Source organism: Panthera leo, chromosome D3 (genome assembly GCF_018350215.1).
Source record: "Panthera leo isolate Ple1 chromosome D3, P.leo_Ple1_pat1.1, whole genome shotgun sequence".
Classification (NCBI taxonomy): Eukaryota; Metazoa; Chordata; class Mammalia; order Carnivora; family Felidae; genus Panthera; species Panthera leo.
The window spans coordinates 89,605,153-89,618,628 of NC_056690.1; the positions used below are offsets into that span (position 1 = coordinate 89,605,153).

General features: G+C 45.5%; 1 protein-coding gene across 17 annotated transcripts in view; it reads right to left on the bottom strand.

Annotated features, from left to right (window-relative positions):
• Positions 1–13,476, bottom strand: part of FBXO15 (F-box protein 15) — a 108,191-nt gene that overhangs the window by 93,795 nt on the left and 920 nt on the right. For 12 of the 17 annotated variants that reach the window (XR_006195115.1, XR_006195117.1, XR_006195116.1 and 9 more), the window contains exons 1-3: positions 13,281–13,471; positions 5,716–5,787; positions 2,884–2,988 (exon numbers count right to left, since the gene is read on the bottom strand). Coding sequence is in view for 14 of the 17 variants with exons in the window: in XM_042909950.1 (XP_042765884.1) it covers positions 2,884–2,988; positions 5,716–5,787; positions 13,281–13,387 (284 nt within the window). In the remaining 3 variants the exon portion in view is untranslated. Of the gene's footprint in view, positions 1–2,883; positions 2,989–3,653; positions 3,674–5,715; positions 5,788–13,280; positions 13,472–13,476 lie in introns of those variants that run through there. The other 5 variants (XM_042909947.1, XM_042909946.1, XM_042909942.1 and 2 more) reach the window with 4 other exon arrangements.

Consider the following 13,476-nt stretch of genomic DNA (forward strand, 5'->3'; position numbering starts at 1 on the left):
GAACCGTATGTTCCTTTTCCACGTTTTAATTTTTCTACAATGAACATGCAACGTTTGCACAAAGAGAAGAAAATGAAAAAATTCCCTGCATGATGCAAAAAATGAAGAAAACCAGTTAATATTTTTTGTGCAGTGTTGAGCATCACTGGAGCACTTCGCAAACATTAACTACTTTAATCGTCAACAAACCCATGAAGGAGCTACCATTATTGTCCCCCCCTCGGCAGATAATGTCATGAGGCCCAGTGGGAAGTGATCTGGCCCGGGCCAGCCCGTGTGTGCCGAGGAGACGGAGACCCAGGGTTGCACCGACGCAGCCTCGACCAGAGCTCACGGACTCACGCCCTGTGCTTCCCGGCCTCCTCAGTCACAGAGAAATGAACTCAAGGAAACCAAGTAATTTATCCAAATTCCAGAGCCAATCAGCCACAAGGCTGAATTCAAATTCAGCCCTGACCCACAGCCTGTGTCCCTCCCGCTCATCATACCCAGACGAGACGTCACAGGAGCGGTGGCGGTTAGCAGGGGCCAAGGTGAGCCTAAGGCACCTCTCTCGATGCTCTTCTTCAGGGGAAGAAACAAACTTCTCTCAGGGGAAACTGAGACAGGGGCTCAAATCAATTTCCTACTATAAAAGGTGAGCTGTACATAAGTAAGTGTAATTACTTGCTAATTCATGTCTCCACATCTCTATTTAGTGCAGTGGGACGGAATGGCCAATGGCCAAGAGGCAGCTGGGAGAAGGCAATGCCCCTGCAGAGGAGGTCCAGACGAGATGCCAGGGCACTCTGGAGGTTCCTAAGTGCTCGGGCCACCCAGCAGTAACCACAGCGGCAAGGGGCACTTCTCAGACATTCGACCTGCAGACGTGTCCCCTTGATCCAGGTCGGACGTGGACTTTCCATCAAACTCATTTTCTATCAAACGCATAATCAGATCCCTACTGACATCACCCTCTAGTATGCATTTTCAAATCATTTCTCACCCCACAAAATCATTTCACACCAAGATTTCTGCCTTAAGGTATTTCTCAGTTCGGAAATTTCTGAGTTTTCGTACGTGAGCTAAGAGTTGCAAAATGACAATTCTTTGAGTACATCTTAGGTAAATCTGAAACCGTTTTGCCAAAATCCCTTGCGTAGGCAATTTTTAAAACTCCCTTTACATAAAAACTTGTTCATATTTTCTTCAAAGTTTATTTTACTCATCATTTTACTCCACATAAGTGTTCCCAAATCTCTCACATCAGCACCACATGAACTGCAGCTGACTCTATTCTCGTCTGTGGGCCCGCACTCGCAAACTACAAAACACAGTGCCTGGAGAGGACACAGAGCGGGAGCCCCACACACCTTCAGGTACAGCTACACCTGACATCTGTGCGAAGAGCCGCTTACACACCATTATCTTACTGCAGTTACCGTAGCGAAGTCCACAAAGAACATCCCATAGAATTAAAATACTGTGCAGACTGTACTGCTTATTCATTTATAAAACAAAAATGTCAGGCCTAAGATGCTTTTAACAAGTACTCAAAATCCAGACACATTCATTTCTTGATCACCCAATGCCCCGTCCTGTTAAAAAAAAAAAAGAAAAGAAAGAAAGAAACTAAGGTGGATTTGAGGACAAGAGCATATTTAGCTATTCTGACTACCAGTCAGGCACAGAACAACTTCAATCAGACAAGTTGTTGACAAAATGGGGCCAATTTAACGTTCTGATAAAGTGTTTCGCAGAGTGCTGGAAAATAAAAGCCCCACGTGATGATCCCAATCCAGCCTGAACAAGTTTCCCCCTTACCCCCACGCAGGCGGAGCCTGGAGCTCAGGTTGAGGGAGGCAATACCCGCAGGGAGGGAGCAACCTCCCCCCATGTAAGGGGGGCATCGGGGAGACCCCAAGTCTCCAAACAGGTCTCGCCATAAGTCATCAGCGTAACTGGCTACTGTAGGCACTCCTGCCCTCTCCAGAAGTAACGCTTAGAAAATACCATTCACTGTTGACAAACACTTGTTTACCAGTTCAATCGTCAACATGCCCTTTTTGAAGTCTCACTATAAAATCAGACTATGACTCTCTTAAAAATAAAATTCATTGTACGCAATTAAGGTACTTCCTTTAAAAAGAAAACAAACATGAGGATAATTCCATCAGAAGCTCAGATTTTTAAAGGACAACCCCCAAGAAAGTGGGGCAGGCATGTAATTAATAACAAAAGTATGCAAGGAATATTACTAGAGGTGTGGCCCAAATCCACTGGAACGCCCAGAGCCTGTACCTTCTGGGCCTATGAAGTTCAGTGGGAAAAGGGGATATTTAGAGATACTAAGCAATTTGTAATCGATCACCTTATCCAAGCGATTGAAGTTCTATCCTTAAATAAAGTAAGAACCCTCCAAAAAGCTACAGTTTGGGATACTTGATCTCTCTCATGAAAAATGCCTTACTGCACTTTGCTTTGGTGAAATGTCTTCACCTCTTATAAAGAGTCATTAAGAAAGAGACACAAAAATCACTCTACGTCCATTCTAGAACTACTGTCAAGAACATGCTTATTTGCCTTGAACCCACTTGTGTGGGTATGGACACAGACAGAGAGATTCTTCCACAGAGGAGACAACAGCTACCCCAATAGCAAGTTTGATCACTTTCGGTTCATGCAAAGACACTCTTTTTTTTAAGCAAATAAATGCGAATCTCATTTATCATTTATCAAATATCATTTGACTACTTACAGTATTAGACATGTTCCATCTATGTCTAAACACACTTTTGAAATTACTTTAAATTTCAAAAAATGGTTAAAAAGGTCTTACTAGTTTTCATGACTTCCATCAACATGCCATCAAAAGATGATAGAGAGATGTGGTTTTCTCCTTACTTGTCATTGGCCAGATGATAAAAGCGCCTATTCACACATCCCGTACACAGCAGGGTCACAGCATCCAAGTTGGAAAAGATCTTCAGCAACACTTCTGAAGGCATGCTGAGAGAGGGGAGGAGATCGGAGAGGTGGGCAAACACATCAGCTAGAAGTTACCCACAAAACTGGCTGTTCATCTCCAGACAGAAGGTGACTGGCACCTGTCCCGTACAAGAGGCTAACTGCACCCCTGCCTTCCCGTTTTCTCAACTGAAATGTTCTGGCTACCACAGTCCTCGTGACATAAACGAATCCAGAGACCCAAGGGTACAGGAACCTAACTTCCTTGGCATGTTAACCATATTCACACGCTGTGAATCAACACGCAGGTTTCCCTACCTCCCTCGTGAAAGTATGCATCATCCCTTGGTGAGATAGAAGGAAACAAGAGAAAAAGAATGCATTCTTAGCTATTAAGAAGAAATAACACAGAATCCTCCCCCTCAAAGAAGAGACTGGAATGGGAAATACCAGCTTCTTTTCTACCTAGCCCATACCCCCCTCACCCACCCTCTTCCTTCATATCCTCATGCTCCAGACCTTCCTCCGGGGCTTTCCAGAGAGTTCAAGCCCCATAAGATTTTCTGAATTCTCTCTTCCTTTTTTCCCATTTATTGCCTAAATAAATTACATTGAGGTGCATTCTCAATATCCCATTCTCAATATTTGTATGATCTTACACTGTTACAAAACACTGAGAGAACCAGAAATTATCTAGAAAGCCTTACCGATATTACGAAGTCAGGAATGGGCACGTATGGACCTCAGGCAGAAAAAACAACAACAAAAACCAAAAGAAAGCTAGCGAACACTGTTGGGGTGAGGGGTGGGGACCTCAGGATAAAGAACTGAGGCAGGAAACCCTTTGGCCAATTTAGAATGGCTGCCCATACTCTGCCCTTGTCATCTTAACTATGTTAAATTTTTAGATTGTGATGAAAATCGTTATCAAATGTTTCACAGGGAAATAATCAGTCCTAAAATCCTGATAATACTGAGAATGGATTGGGGGGGGGGTCCTCAGAGGCAAGAGGACAGGCACGAGACATAACTGGCCCATGTCACTAAACCGGAGCCATCCCTACTCAGAAGCTTCAGAGACTCCCTGAGAGTTTAAGCAAGCAGTTTTGCTCAGGGGTTCATTAAATCCCTCCCCCCAAATGAAACCCCTTCTATTCAGAGTCAATAAATTAGACACTTTTAGAGAGAAGGCAAAGCTGCAGGAAAACACGTTCTGTGACCATCTGGGTTGCCCACTGCACAGTTTTCACATTTTGACTCAGTGATCTCACAAAAATTCATGGGTATCATTTTTTAAGTAATTATAATTCAAAGAATGTAGATTTGGGCTTAAAGAAAACATCTCAGAGAGGCACCCAGCAAATCTTATCCAGGAAAAATGATTTAACTGAACTAAAACCCTAGTCACTCTCCTACCCGGCAGACAAACTTAATGAAGGGGTGCTCTCCCCGTACCTGCCAGAAAGCAGAAAACCTCCACTTTACAGCTAGCACAGTTGGGATCAAAGCCATTCTCAATTATGGTTCATAAGGTTTCCTCAAAGCTGGTACAATCACTGTCCATGCCCATACTGGGTCACTTTCTGCTGGATTCTAATCATTTCACACTGCAGGGGCAGAGGTGCGGGGGGATGGGGAAGGAGACGAGGAAGGTGAGAGGAAAAGAAGCTCAAAGTGTCAGAGCATAGCATCTGGTACTGAGAAGGTCCTCAAATATTTGATGGATGCGTGAACTGAATGAATATTTGTTCTGTTTCCGTATCAGATTATTGTAGGACAGACTGTGTTCTCGGAGTACAGGCTTTAAAGCTTAAATTGCCGTCTGTAATTAACTATCCTTTTTGGTTTTCACTTCTTTTTAAAAACATACCTTTTTAAGTATGTTCCCTGTTAGCTGAGTTGTAATATACTACTGAAAGCCCAAAACTTGGGGGGCACCTGGGTGGCTCAGTCCGGTGAGCGTCCGACTCTTGGTTTCCGCTCAGCTCATGACCTCCCAGTTCATGAGTTCAGGCCTGGCATCAGGCTCCGAGCTGACAGTGCAGAGCCTGCTTGGGATTCTCTTTCTCTCGGGCCCTCCCCCGTGCTCACTCTCTCACTCTCTCTAGCTTTCTCTCTCTCTCTGAAAATAAATAAACTTAAAAGCCCAAAATTTGCGATCACCTAACTTAGCTTTGAACGTGAATTTGGCAATATGCACACTATGCCAGCCCTACCTCCTCCGCTGTCAACATCTACAGTGACGCCCTCGGTCCCCCCGCAATGCTCAGCACAGAGTCGGTGGCCTATGTCAGTAGTACAAATCCACGGGCACCTCAGCAGCAATTTCAAACAATTAGCTCCAAACAGAGACTGCACGGATCTCCTTGCGGAAGTGAGCGGGCAGAACCTTGCCAGCCTGGGTTCCCAGAGCACTGAGGGCGAAGAACCCCAGAGCCCAGGCCCCTGGAGCTTTTAGAAGAACACGCTTTAATCCTCTTTCCCCCTTTCCAAGGGTCTTTACCGACTAGCAGTGAGTAATTCTGAAGAACATTTTTTAAAAAGGAACATTTCCTTGTCACTTGTTAGAAGTTCACTTCATAAAACCAGCCTAATGATGACAGTGGTGACAGGCTGATGACTCACAGCAAACGCTCCACGTTGTGCTTCCGTCCCCCGCAATTCTATTCTCAGCTCAGAACAGCCGCTTGGTACACATGCACCGAAACTGACTCTGACGGCCCCGCCCCGAGAGCCCGCCCGGGGAAGCGGCCGCGTGCCGCGACTCACCTGTCCAGGGACACAGACCGCTCAGCCGTGGACTCGGCTCGGAGCCTTCCCCGCCCGGCGCACTGCCGCAGGCTAGCACGTGCGAGAGAGAGCATGGAAAAGTCAAATTCCAATGAGAGGCGAACAGCGCAGTCCTCTCTACAAAACTGTAAGGGATTCATAAACTTCATACACAAACTCACTGTACAACTACACGGATGGAGAGAGGGCAGTGAAACATTCAGTGTCCTGGGTAAACCTGGAAACCGGACTTACTCCGATGTGTTTTAAACATAAGACTCCATACTTGCTCTTATAGGCTGCCAGCCTATCAAAGAGGGGCTGTAAGACTTATTGAATGTAATAAAAGGATAAAAATAAAACGTATCAACAGGCCAGTTTCAACCATACAATAGCACCAACAGGTTAAGAAATACTTTAGGTCTGTGAACCACAAGTACCCAGACATGTACAACTTGGCTGGTCTTGGAGGGACAATGACTGGCCGCAACCCTCGCTCTGGCGACCACGGCCACAGAAACACCAAATACTCATGCACATAATTTTTTCCACATTTTAAATATCCCACACCCAGTGAAATATATTTTAACTGGCCATCTTTCTGTCTTAGTGGTATGAAAAATAGTAAATAATATAATCAATAGCTTTTAAGACTCAATGAAATAAGGTATATTTCACACAGTTCTTTTCAGAAGTTACTAATGTAAATTTTTATTAAAGTCAGCCCTCCAGGGGCGCCTGGGTGGCTCAGTTGGTTGAGCGTCCGACTTCGGCTCAGGTCATGATCTCGTGGTTTGTGGGTTCGAGCCCCACGTCGGGCTCTGTGCTGACAGCTCAGAGCCTGGAGCCTGCTTAGGATTCTGTAACTCCCTCCCTCTCTCCCCCTCCCCAACTAGCACTCTGTCTCTGTACCTCAAAAAATAAAATTAAAAAAAAAACATTTAAAAAAATCAGCCCTCAAAATGAGCACTACTCAACAGCAGCCTGGCAGGGATCTGAAACACCCAGAAAGGTATGGAGCCCACAGCCTTCAGCTTCCAGGCAGCAGCCCACAGACAGAGCTACTGGTGGATCTGCTATTTCTCTTGGAAAGGTCTGGAAGCTGCTTCTTTACCACACACACACACACACACACACACACACACACACACACACACAATTATTGGCCCACCTCCCACCCAGCATGTGACTCAAGTCTAGAGTGTACGTTCCATATGCTGAGTTCACTAATGCCATTGCTCTCAGTACATACTTTGTTCACCAAGAGTTGAACACCCCCATTTTTCTACCAACTGGTTCCCTGGATACATGTGGATTAAAGATCAAAAAGGATATGGGCAATAACTGGGGGCAAAATGAGGGTCACCAGAACTTGGAAGGGAAGCCAATAATCTCTCTGGAAGTGGAAGAATGAAAGCCCCATGGAAGGACCCGAACAAAGGAGGGTTCTAGACCACAGGCACAGCCTGCTCCAGGAGGCACAGGGGGCAGATTGCCCACAGCTCGCCCGCTCGGATGGAACCACCGTGGAGCTGGCGCGCCAACACCTGCACATCAAACTGCCCGATGACTCCCCGTACGTTTCCGAGCAGCCAAAGAATCCATCTGTCTTCCCTTTATAGGTTTTTCTCCTCAGAAACAGCATAACGGCTGGCACATGATAAGCCCTCAGCAAACACGAGCTAGCTTCCGCATGCCTGCACCTCAACCTAGGAGAGGTGGATGCTGTGAACCTTTTCAGATCCCGGACGGTGACAAATTCCCCGAGGTGAAAACATGCTGGCTACCCAGCCTCCCCACTCCAGCCTCCCCACTCCAGCTTCAGCAAAGCACATTCAATGTGCCTTCTGTCTTATCTGACTTCTAGCCCGTGAGTTCTTGGGAGCGCAACAAGTTAGGCAGACCGGTGGTATCCACTCTGTGCCCTGCACAAGAGGGAGAGAGAGGGACAGAAGAGGTCCTAATTTGGAAAACTCTGCAACACCCTCCCCCTTTAATCAGAGAATTCTGCCTGTGCAATACATTTTGGTACTTCTGTTGAAAGTACTATTAAGCAAAGATCTCCACGACGGAAAAGCTTCACCTCCACTGACCCAGCTCTCACGTAGTAATAAGAGGTGAAACACGATCTCCTAATTGTATTAGTTTCCTAGGGCTGTCTTAACAAACTACCTCCAAATAGGTGTCTTAAAACAACAGACTTATTGTCTTAAAGTCCTAGAGGCCGAGAGTCCAAAATCAAGGTGTTGGGAGGGCCACGCTCCGTCCAAAGTCTCTAGGGAAGAACACTTCCTTGCGTCTTCCAGCTTCTGGTGGCTGCTGACAATCCTCAGTGTCCCTTAGCTTGTGGCAACTAAGATGACTAACTCTAACCTTTCTTCCGTCTTTACCCAGCCACCTCCCCAGTGTGTGTGTATCTCATAAGGACGTAGTCACATTTGACTTAGGATTCACCCTAACCTACTATGTCCTCATCTAATTACATCTGTAAAGACCCTATTTCCAAATAAAATCAGATCCTGAGTTCTGGGCGGACATGAATTTGGAGGGCACCACTCAACATAATACACAATTTTTAAACATACACATTTCAAAATGATTTAAGAGCACTCCTTATTTTAAGTGGTTAACTTCTTGTGATTCTATACCAACCTGTATTACATACTCAAAGATCGAATATCTTCAGTGGACACAAGTTTCTAACACAACAGCTTTAAGTAAAAGGAATTTCTATTACCCCGCCATCAAATAGTACTATCTGCCTGGATTTACCAGCCGGTGACCCTCAGACCTCTGCCAGTATGAAAAGTCACACCAAGAAGTCTGAAGGCCTATTTACACACACTGTGTGAAGACTGAGAAATGCTTCTTTACCTTCAATGAATACTGCTGGGGCCACTCAAATACAAATTTGTTTAAAAGCATTAGTAAATTGATAACAGCTTTTTGCCATACATATGTCTTCAATCAAAAATGTCAAAAAAATAAAATAAAATCTATTACCCTAGGTCCTTTCCAAGGGAACTGAAGAAAAGTAAATTAATACGCTGTATCGATCCATTTCAATCTAGCAAATTGGCAAGGACCAAATAAATGAGAACATCTCATTCACTGCTGGAAGCATAAATTGGCACAAACAGTATGAAAAGCCAAATCTGGTAGTGTTCATTAAGATCTTTAAAAGGCACGTGTATTTTTTTAAGCCAGGAATTTCACTTGTACGAATACATCCCAAAGCAAGTAAATGAGCCCAAAAATGCTACTCAACAAAGCCCATCTCAGAGTTGTCTGCACTGAAATACTTCCAGAAACAGCACAGAGATTGGTTAAATAGCATGGCCTCCATACAGTTAACGATGTCCAGACAATTAAAATGGGCAGTTTCAACACAGGTGAAAGTGTCTGAGATAGAAATAGGCTCACAGTGCCTTCCAGACGTCTGCACGGCCTGTCCCCTCAGCCCCTTCCAGTATTCACACACACGTCACCATTTCCCTGAGAACTCCTTCGGCCATGCTGTCTAAAATCCCAATCCAGGGGTGCCTGGGTGGCTCGGTTGGTTGAGTGTCTGGACTCTTGATTTCGGCTCAGGTCAGGATCCCAAGGTCATGGGATGGAGCCCCACATCCTGGAGCCTGCGAGTCTGCTTGAGATATTCTCGGTCTCCCTCTGCCCCTCTCTGCCCGTGTCTCTCCCCCACCATGTCTCTCCCTGTCAAAAAAATAAAATAAAAAACTCCAATCCATACTACACACACACGTACACTTCAGGCCCCCTCCTGATTTTTTTCCCTCGGCACATACCACCACCCAGCACTACACATTTTACTTGTCCACTCTGCTCATTATCACTGGAATTGTAAGCTCCATATTGGCAGGTCTTTCGTATAAGTTTTGTTCACTACCGACGCTTCAGCTCCCACAACATGCCTGGCATACAGAAGGTATCTACCTGCTAAATTAACAACATATCAATTTAAAAAAAATCAGGTTATATCAAGATACACTACATAATCATATTTTTCATATTTCTCTCTTAAAAGTAAACACACACAAAGAAAAAAGGTCTGGAAGGAAAGACAAAATGGCATTAACCAGTAATAAGTATGACTCAAGGATTACAAGGTTTTGAGGTGGTGGTTGATTTTTTCTTAAGTTTATTTATTCTGAGAGAAAGAGAGATCATGAGTGGGGTGGGGGGCAGACAGAGGAGAGAGAGAATCCCAAGCAGGCTCCTGGCTGTCAATGCAGAGCTGGACGTGGAGCTCAATGAAGGGCTCGATCCCATGACCCTAGGATCATGACCTGATCCAACATCATTAGTCAGAAGGTTAACAGACTGAGCCACCCAGGTGCCTCTGGTGGTGGTGGTTTTTAAATGGGGGCTAGAGAATTGAAGGACTAGAACTCTGTGTATCAATATTTCTTAATGTATTGAATATGCAATAAATTCTGGGATTTTTGTTTTTTTAATTTCAAAACTGAGAATCCCATAAGAAGGAGGTTTGGAATCACAGCACAACCTTTTAGGCAGGAGCAGTGGTTCTCACAGGCATTCATACCATTCTGGAGTACCAGCTGCCCTGAAATCTGGGGGGCACAGCCTACAGAAAGCTCACAAATGCTTTGAAATCTCTTATTTGATCTCAAAAATTAATGCAAATGTTGCATTCCATCGGATAACTTATTTGTTGTCATCTAATTATACAAATGCATTATAGTACTTACCAGTTACATTACTTAACATTTTCCCCCAAAGCCACTGCACTCATTTTACATGTCAGAAGGATGCCCCATGCATCCCCTGCCCACTGGCACCTGTCTGAGAAGTACCGTCTGTCTGTTGCTGTTTTGCTTTTCCATAATTAAAAGAGATCTCAAGAGTCCCTATTTCACAAATCAGAAGACTACGGTTCTAACAAGGCAATCACAGTGACTCATTTAAGGTCCCAAGCTAGAGGCCCTCATCCCCTGGCTGTCCTTCCAGAGCTCATCCTTCCATATTACATTCTACATCTTATCAGTATGGCTTTTGGCATTACTGAAAGTACATCTCCATTTCTCCATAAAATAAACCAACTGCACATTTTTAAGGCTCGCACAATTAACAAATCTGTAAGTTCCATGCATGTCCTCAGGCAGACCTATAGGTCTACAAAATTAAGTGCACACTTAGCTGATATAATTAGTAAGATGACATTTAGTTTAAAAAGTTTTCGGGGCGCCTGGGTGGCTCAGTCGGTTAAGCGGCCGACTTCAGCTCAGGTCACGATCTCGCGGTCCATGAGTTCGAGCCCCGCGTCAGGCTCTGGGCTGATGGGTCAGAGCCTGGAGCCTGTTTCCGATTCTGTGTCTCACTCTCTCTCTGCCCCTCCCCCGTTCATGCTCTGTCTCTCTCTGTCTCAAAAATAAATAAAACGTTAAAAAAAAAAAAAAAGTTTTCAAGTAATACATTTGAAAATTTTACCCTCTAAAAAAAAAAAAAAAAGGAAGAAAATTAACCTCTGAGCCTCACTGTGATATTTGATAAACCAAAACAAATTAGATCAAATAGAAATTAAGCCAACCTGATATGCTTTCTGCTACATTTCTAACAGTCTATGACATTTACAAATGTGCACATTTTGTGTTAAAAAGGGAACCACTGAGGGGCACTTGGGTGGCTCAGTCAATTAAGTGTCGGACTCTTGATTTCGGCTCAGGTCATGATCTTGTGGTTCATTAGATCGAGCCCTGCATCAGGCTCCACACTGACAGCACAGAGCCTGCTTGAGCTTCTCTCTTTCCCTCTCTGCCCCTCCCTGCCCCCAAAATAAATAAACATTAAAAAAAAAACTCTTTAAAAGGGAACCATGGATTTTTTATAAAATCTAACTTTTCTGCAATGATACAATAAAAATAACCACCTACTTAGACCATCCACAATCATTCTGATTTTTTCTTTTCCATAAAGAATGTGTACCTGACCAAATCACAGGCTGACATGCAGGCTCCCATGCCAGGCACTCTAATTACATCATTTCACCAGGAAGTTCATTCAACTTACAAAGTAACAGAAGATTCATCACATAAAAATCATTCGGCTGCCCACCAGCAGAGCTCTATATATAAAGACTAATTTTTGTAATAGTGGCAAATTGATTTAAAGTTCAAGCTTCCTACTTAAACGTCAGTTTTCCTCTCCTGCATAACAGAAGTTTTGAAGGCACTGTCACCACTTTAATTGTCACCAGGCTTGTGGTACGCCTAGCATCGCAGCTATTCTCAAGAACCAACCATCACCATAATACTAAGATTCAGAGCACCACTTCAGAAACCAGGGTGAGTGGGTAATGGACCCTAGGAGGAAAATGGGACATAGTCCCGGAGATTTAGGGAAACAAAAAAGTAACGCAACTTGCTGAAGTGTGAAGGAAAAGAATCATTTTTTATGCTTAAACATAGACATCTGGTTTATTAGAAGCATAACATGGATGAATTTTTATATTTTACAAATCATGAAGACTTGCAAGCAAAAAGAATTCTCAAGAATGCAAATTGTTCTTTGTATTGTCCCTCCACCTGGCAAACTAACTGGGATGATGGGCACAAAGCTAGGAAGGAACCACTCACCATAAAATACAAAGGATCTAATAAGGTACCCTGATAGCATGTTGGTACCTCTGACATCCTGGAGCATTCACTGTGAAGTGAAGCATTGCCCTTGGAATTAAGCTAAAGCTCCTAATGCAAGGTAGCTCCACCCCCTGCTTCCTGCCCCCTCTCCTGCCATCTGTCGTGGTGGAAGAAGACCACCCTTCAGGTCCAGGGTACCCAGGAGGCATGGAGGAGAGACAGGTCCCTAGACACTGGAACAAGAATAGCACAAGCCCAGCACTTAGGGAAAACGGGATTAGGAGCTGAGCACCAACGGGTGGCTATCTATAGGCATCCCTTCAGGGTTTGCTTAGAAACGCAGATCTGGCCTTGAAGTCTGCAGTGCAGAAACTTCTGCCCCAGGAAAAGACGCGTCTGGACCAACCCGCCCGCCAGAACTATCTGCTTAGGGGTTGTGCCCTCCACTCACGAATTGGGGACGGGACAGAAAATGGGTAGCGTTTTGCTCAGTAGACTCTGCCTCTCTAACTTACAAATTCCTAAAAAGGTGATTTCCGGCCACGGAAGATGCGAGCGACTTTGGGGGAGCGTTCAGGAAGGCTGCGGTCTAGGCGGCCCGCAGGTGCAGAGGGAACGCTGCCCTCTCGGCGGCTTGCAGGTGCGGACCAGCGAAGTGCACCTGCCCTCCCAGGCGGAACGCATCCGCGCCAAGCGCCGCTCAAGGGTTCCCTGTTCCTCACACTGCCTAGAATTCAGTGAAGGAGGAATAACGTCTCCGGGGGAAACTGGTCTACTTGTATCAGGACTTAGGGTAACCCCACGTTTCCAAGTTGAGGAGATTTCCTCCCGCGGTTTTTCAGACCTTTCCCGCACTAAAAAGAGCCGCGCGACGCGCCGCAGCCGAACGAATGAAAACAGGGGGGTAGGGTGGCAGAGCAGTGACCCGACCCACGGCCCCGCGAGAGTCACCTGAACCCGGCGGGCCCGGGGGCCGCGCCGACGCCGCCAGGCGGCAAACGCAGCGCCTGGAGGCCGCGCCAGTGCTGTTGCAGTAGCCGGCCGCGTCCCGTCGCCATGGAGACTCCACAGACACGCCAGAGGCGGAGTGGCAGCTGGAGGGAGGAACGCACCGCCCCGCGCCACGCCCACTCGACGCCGGCACGCT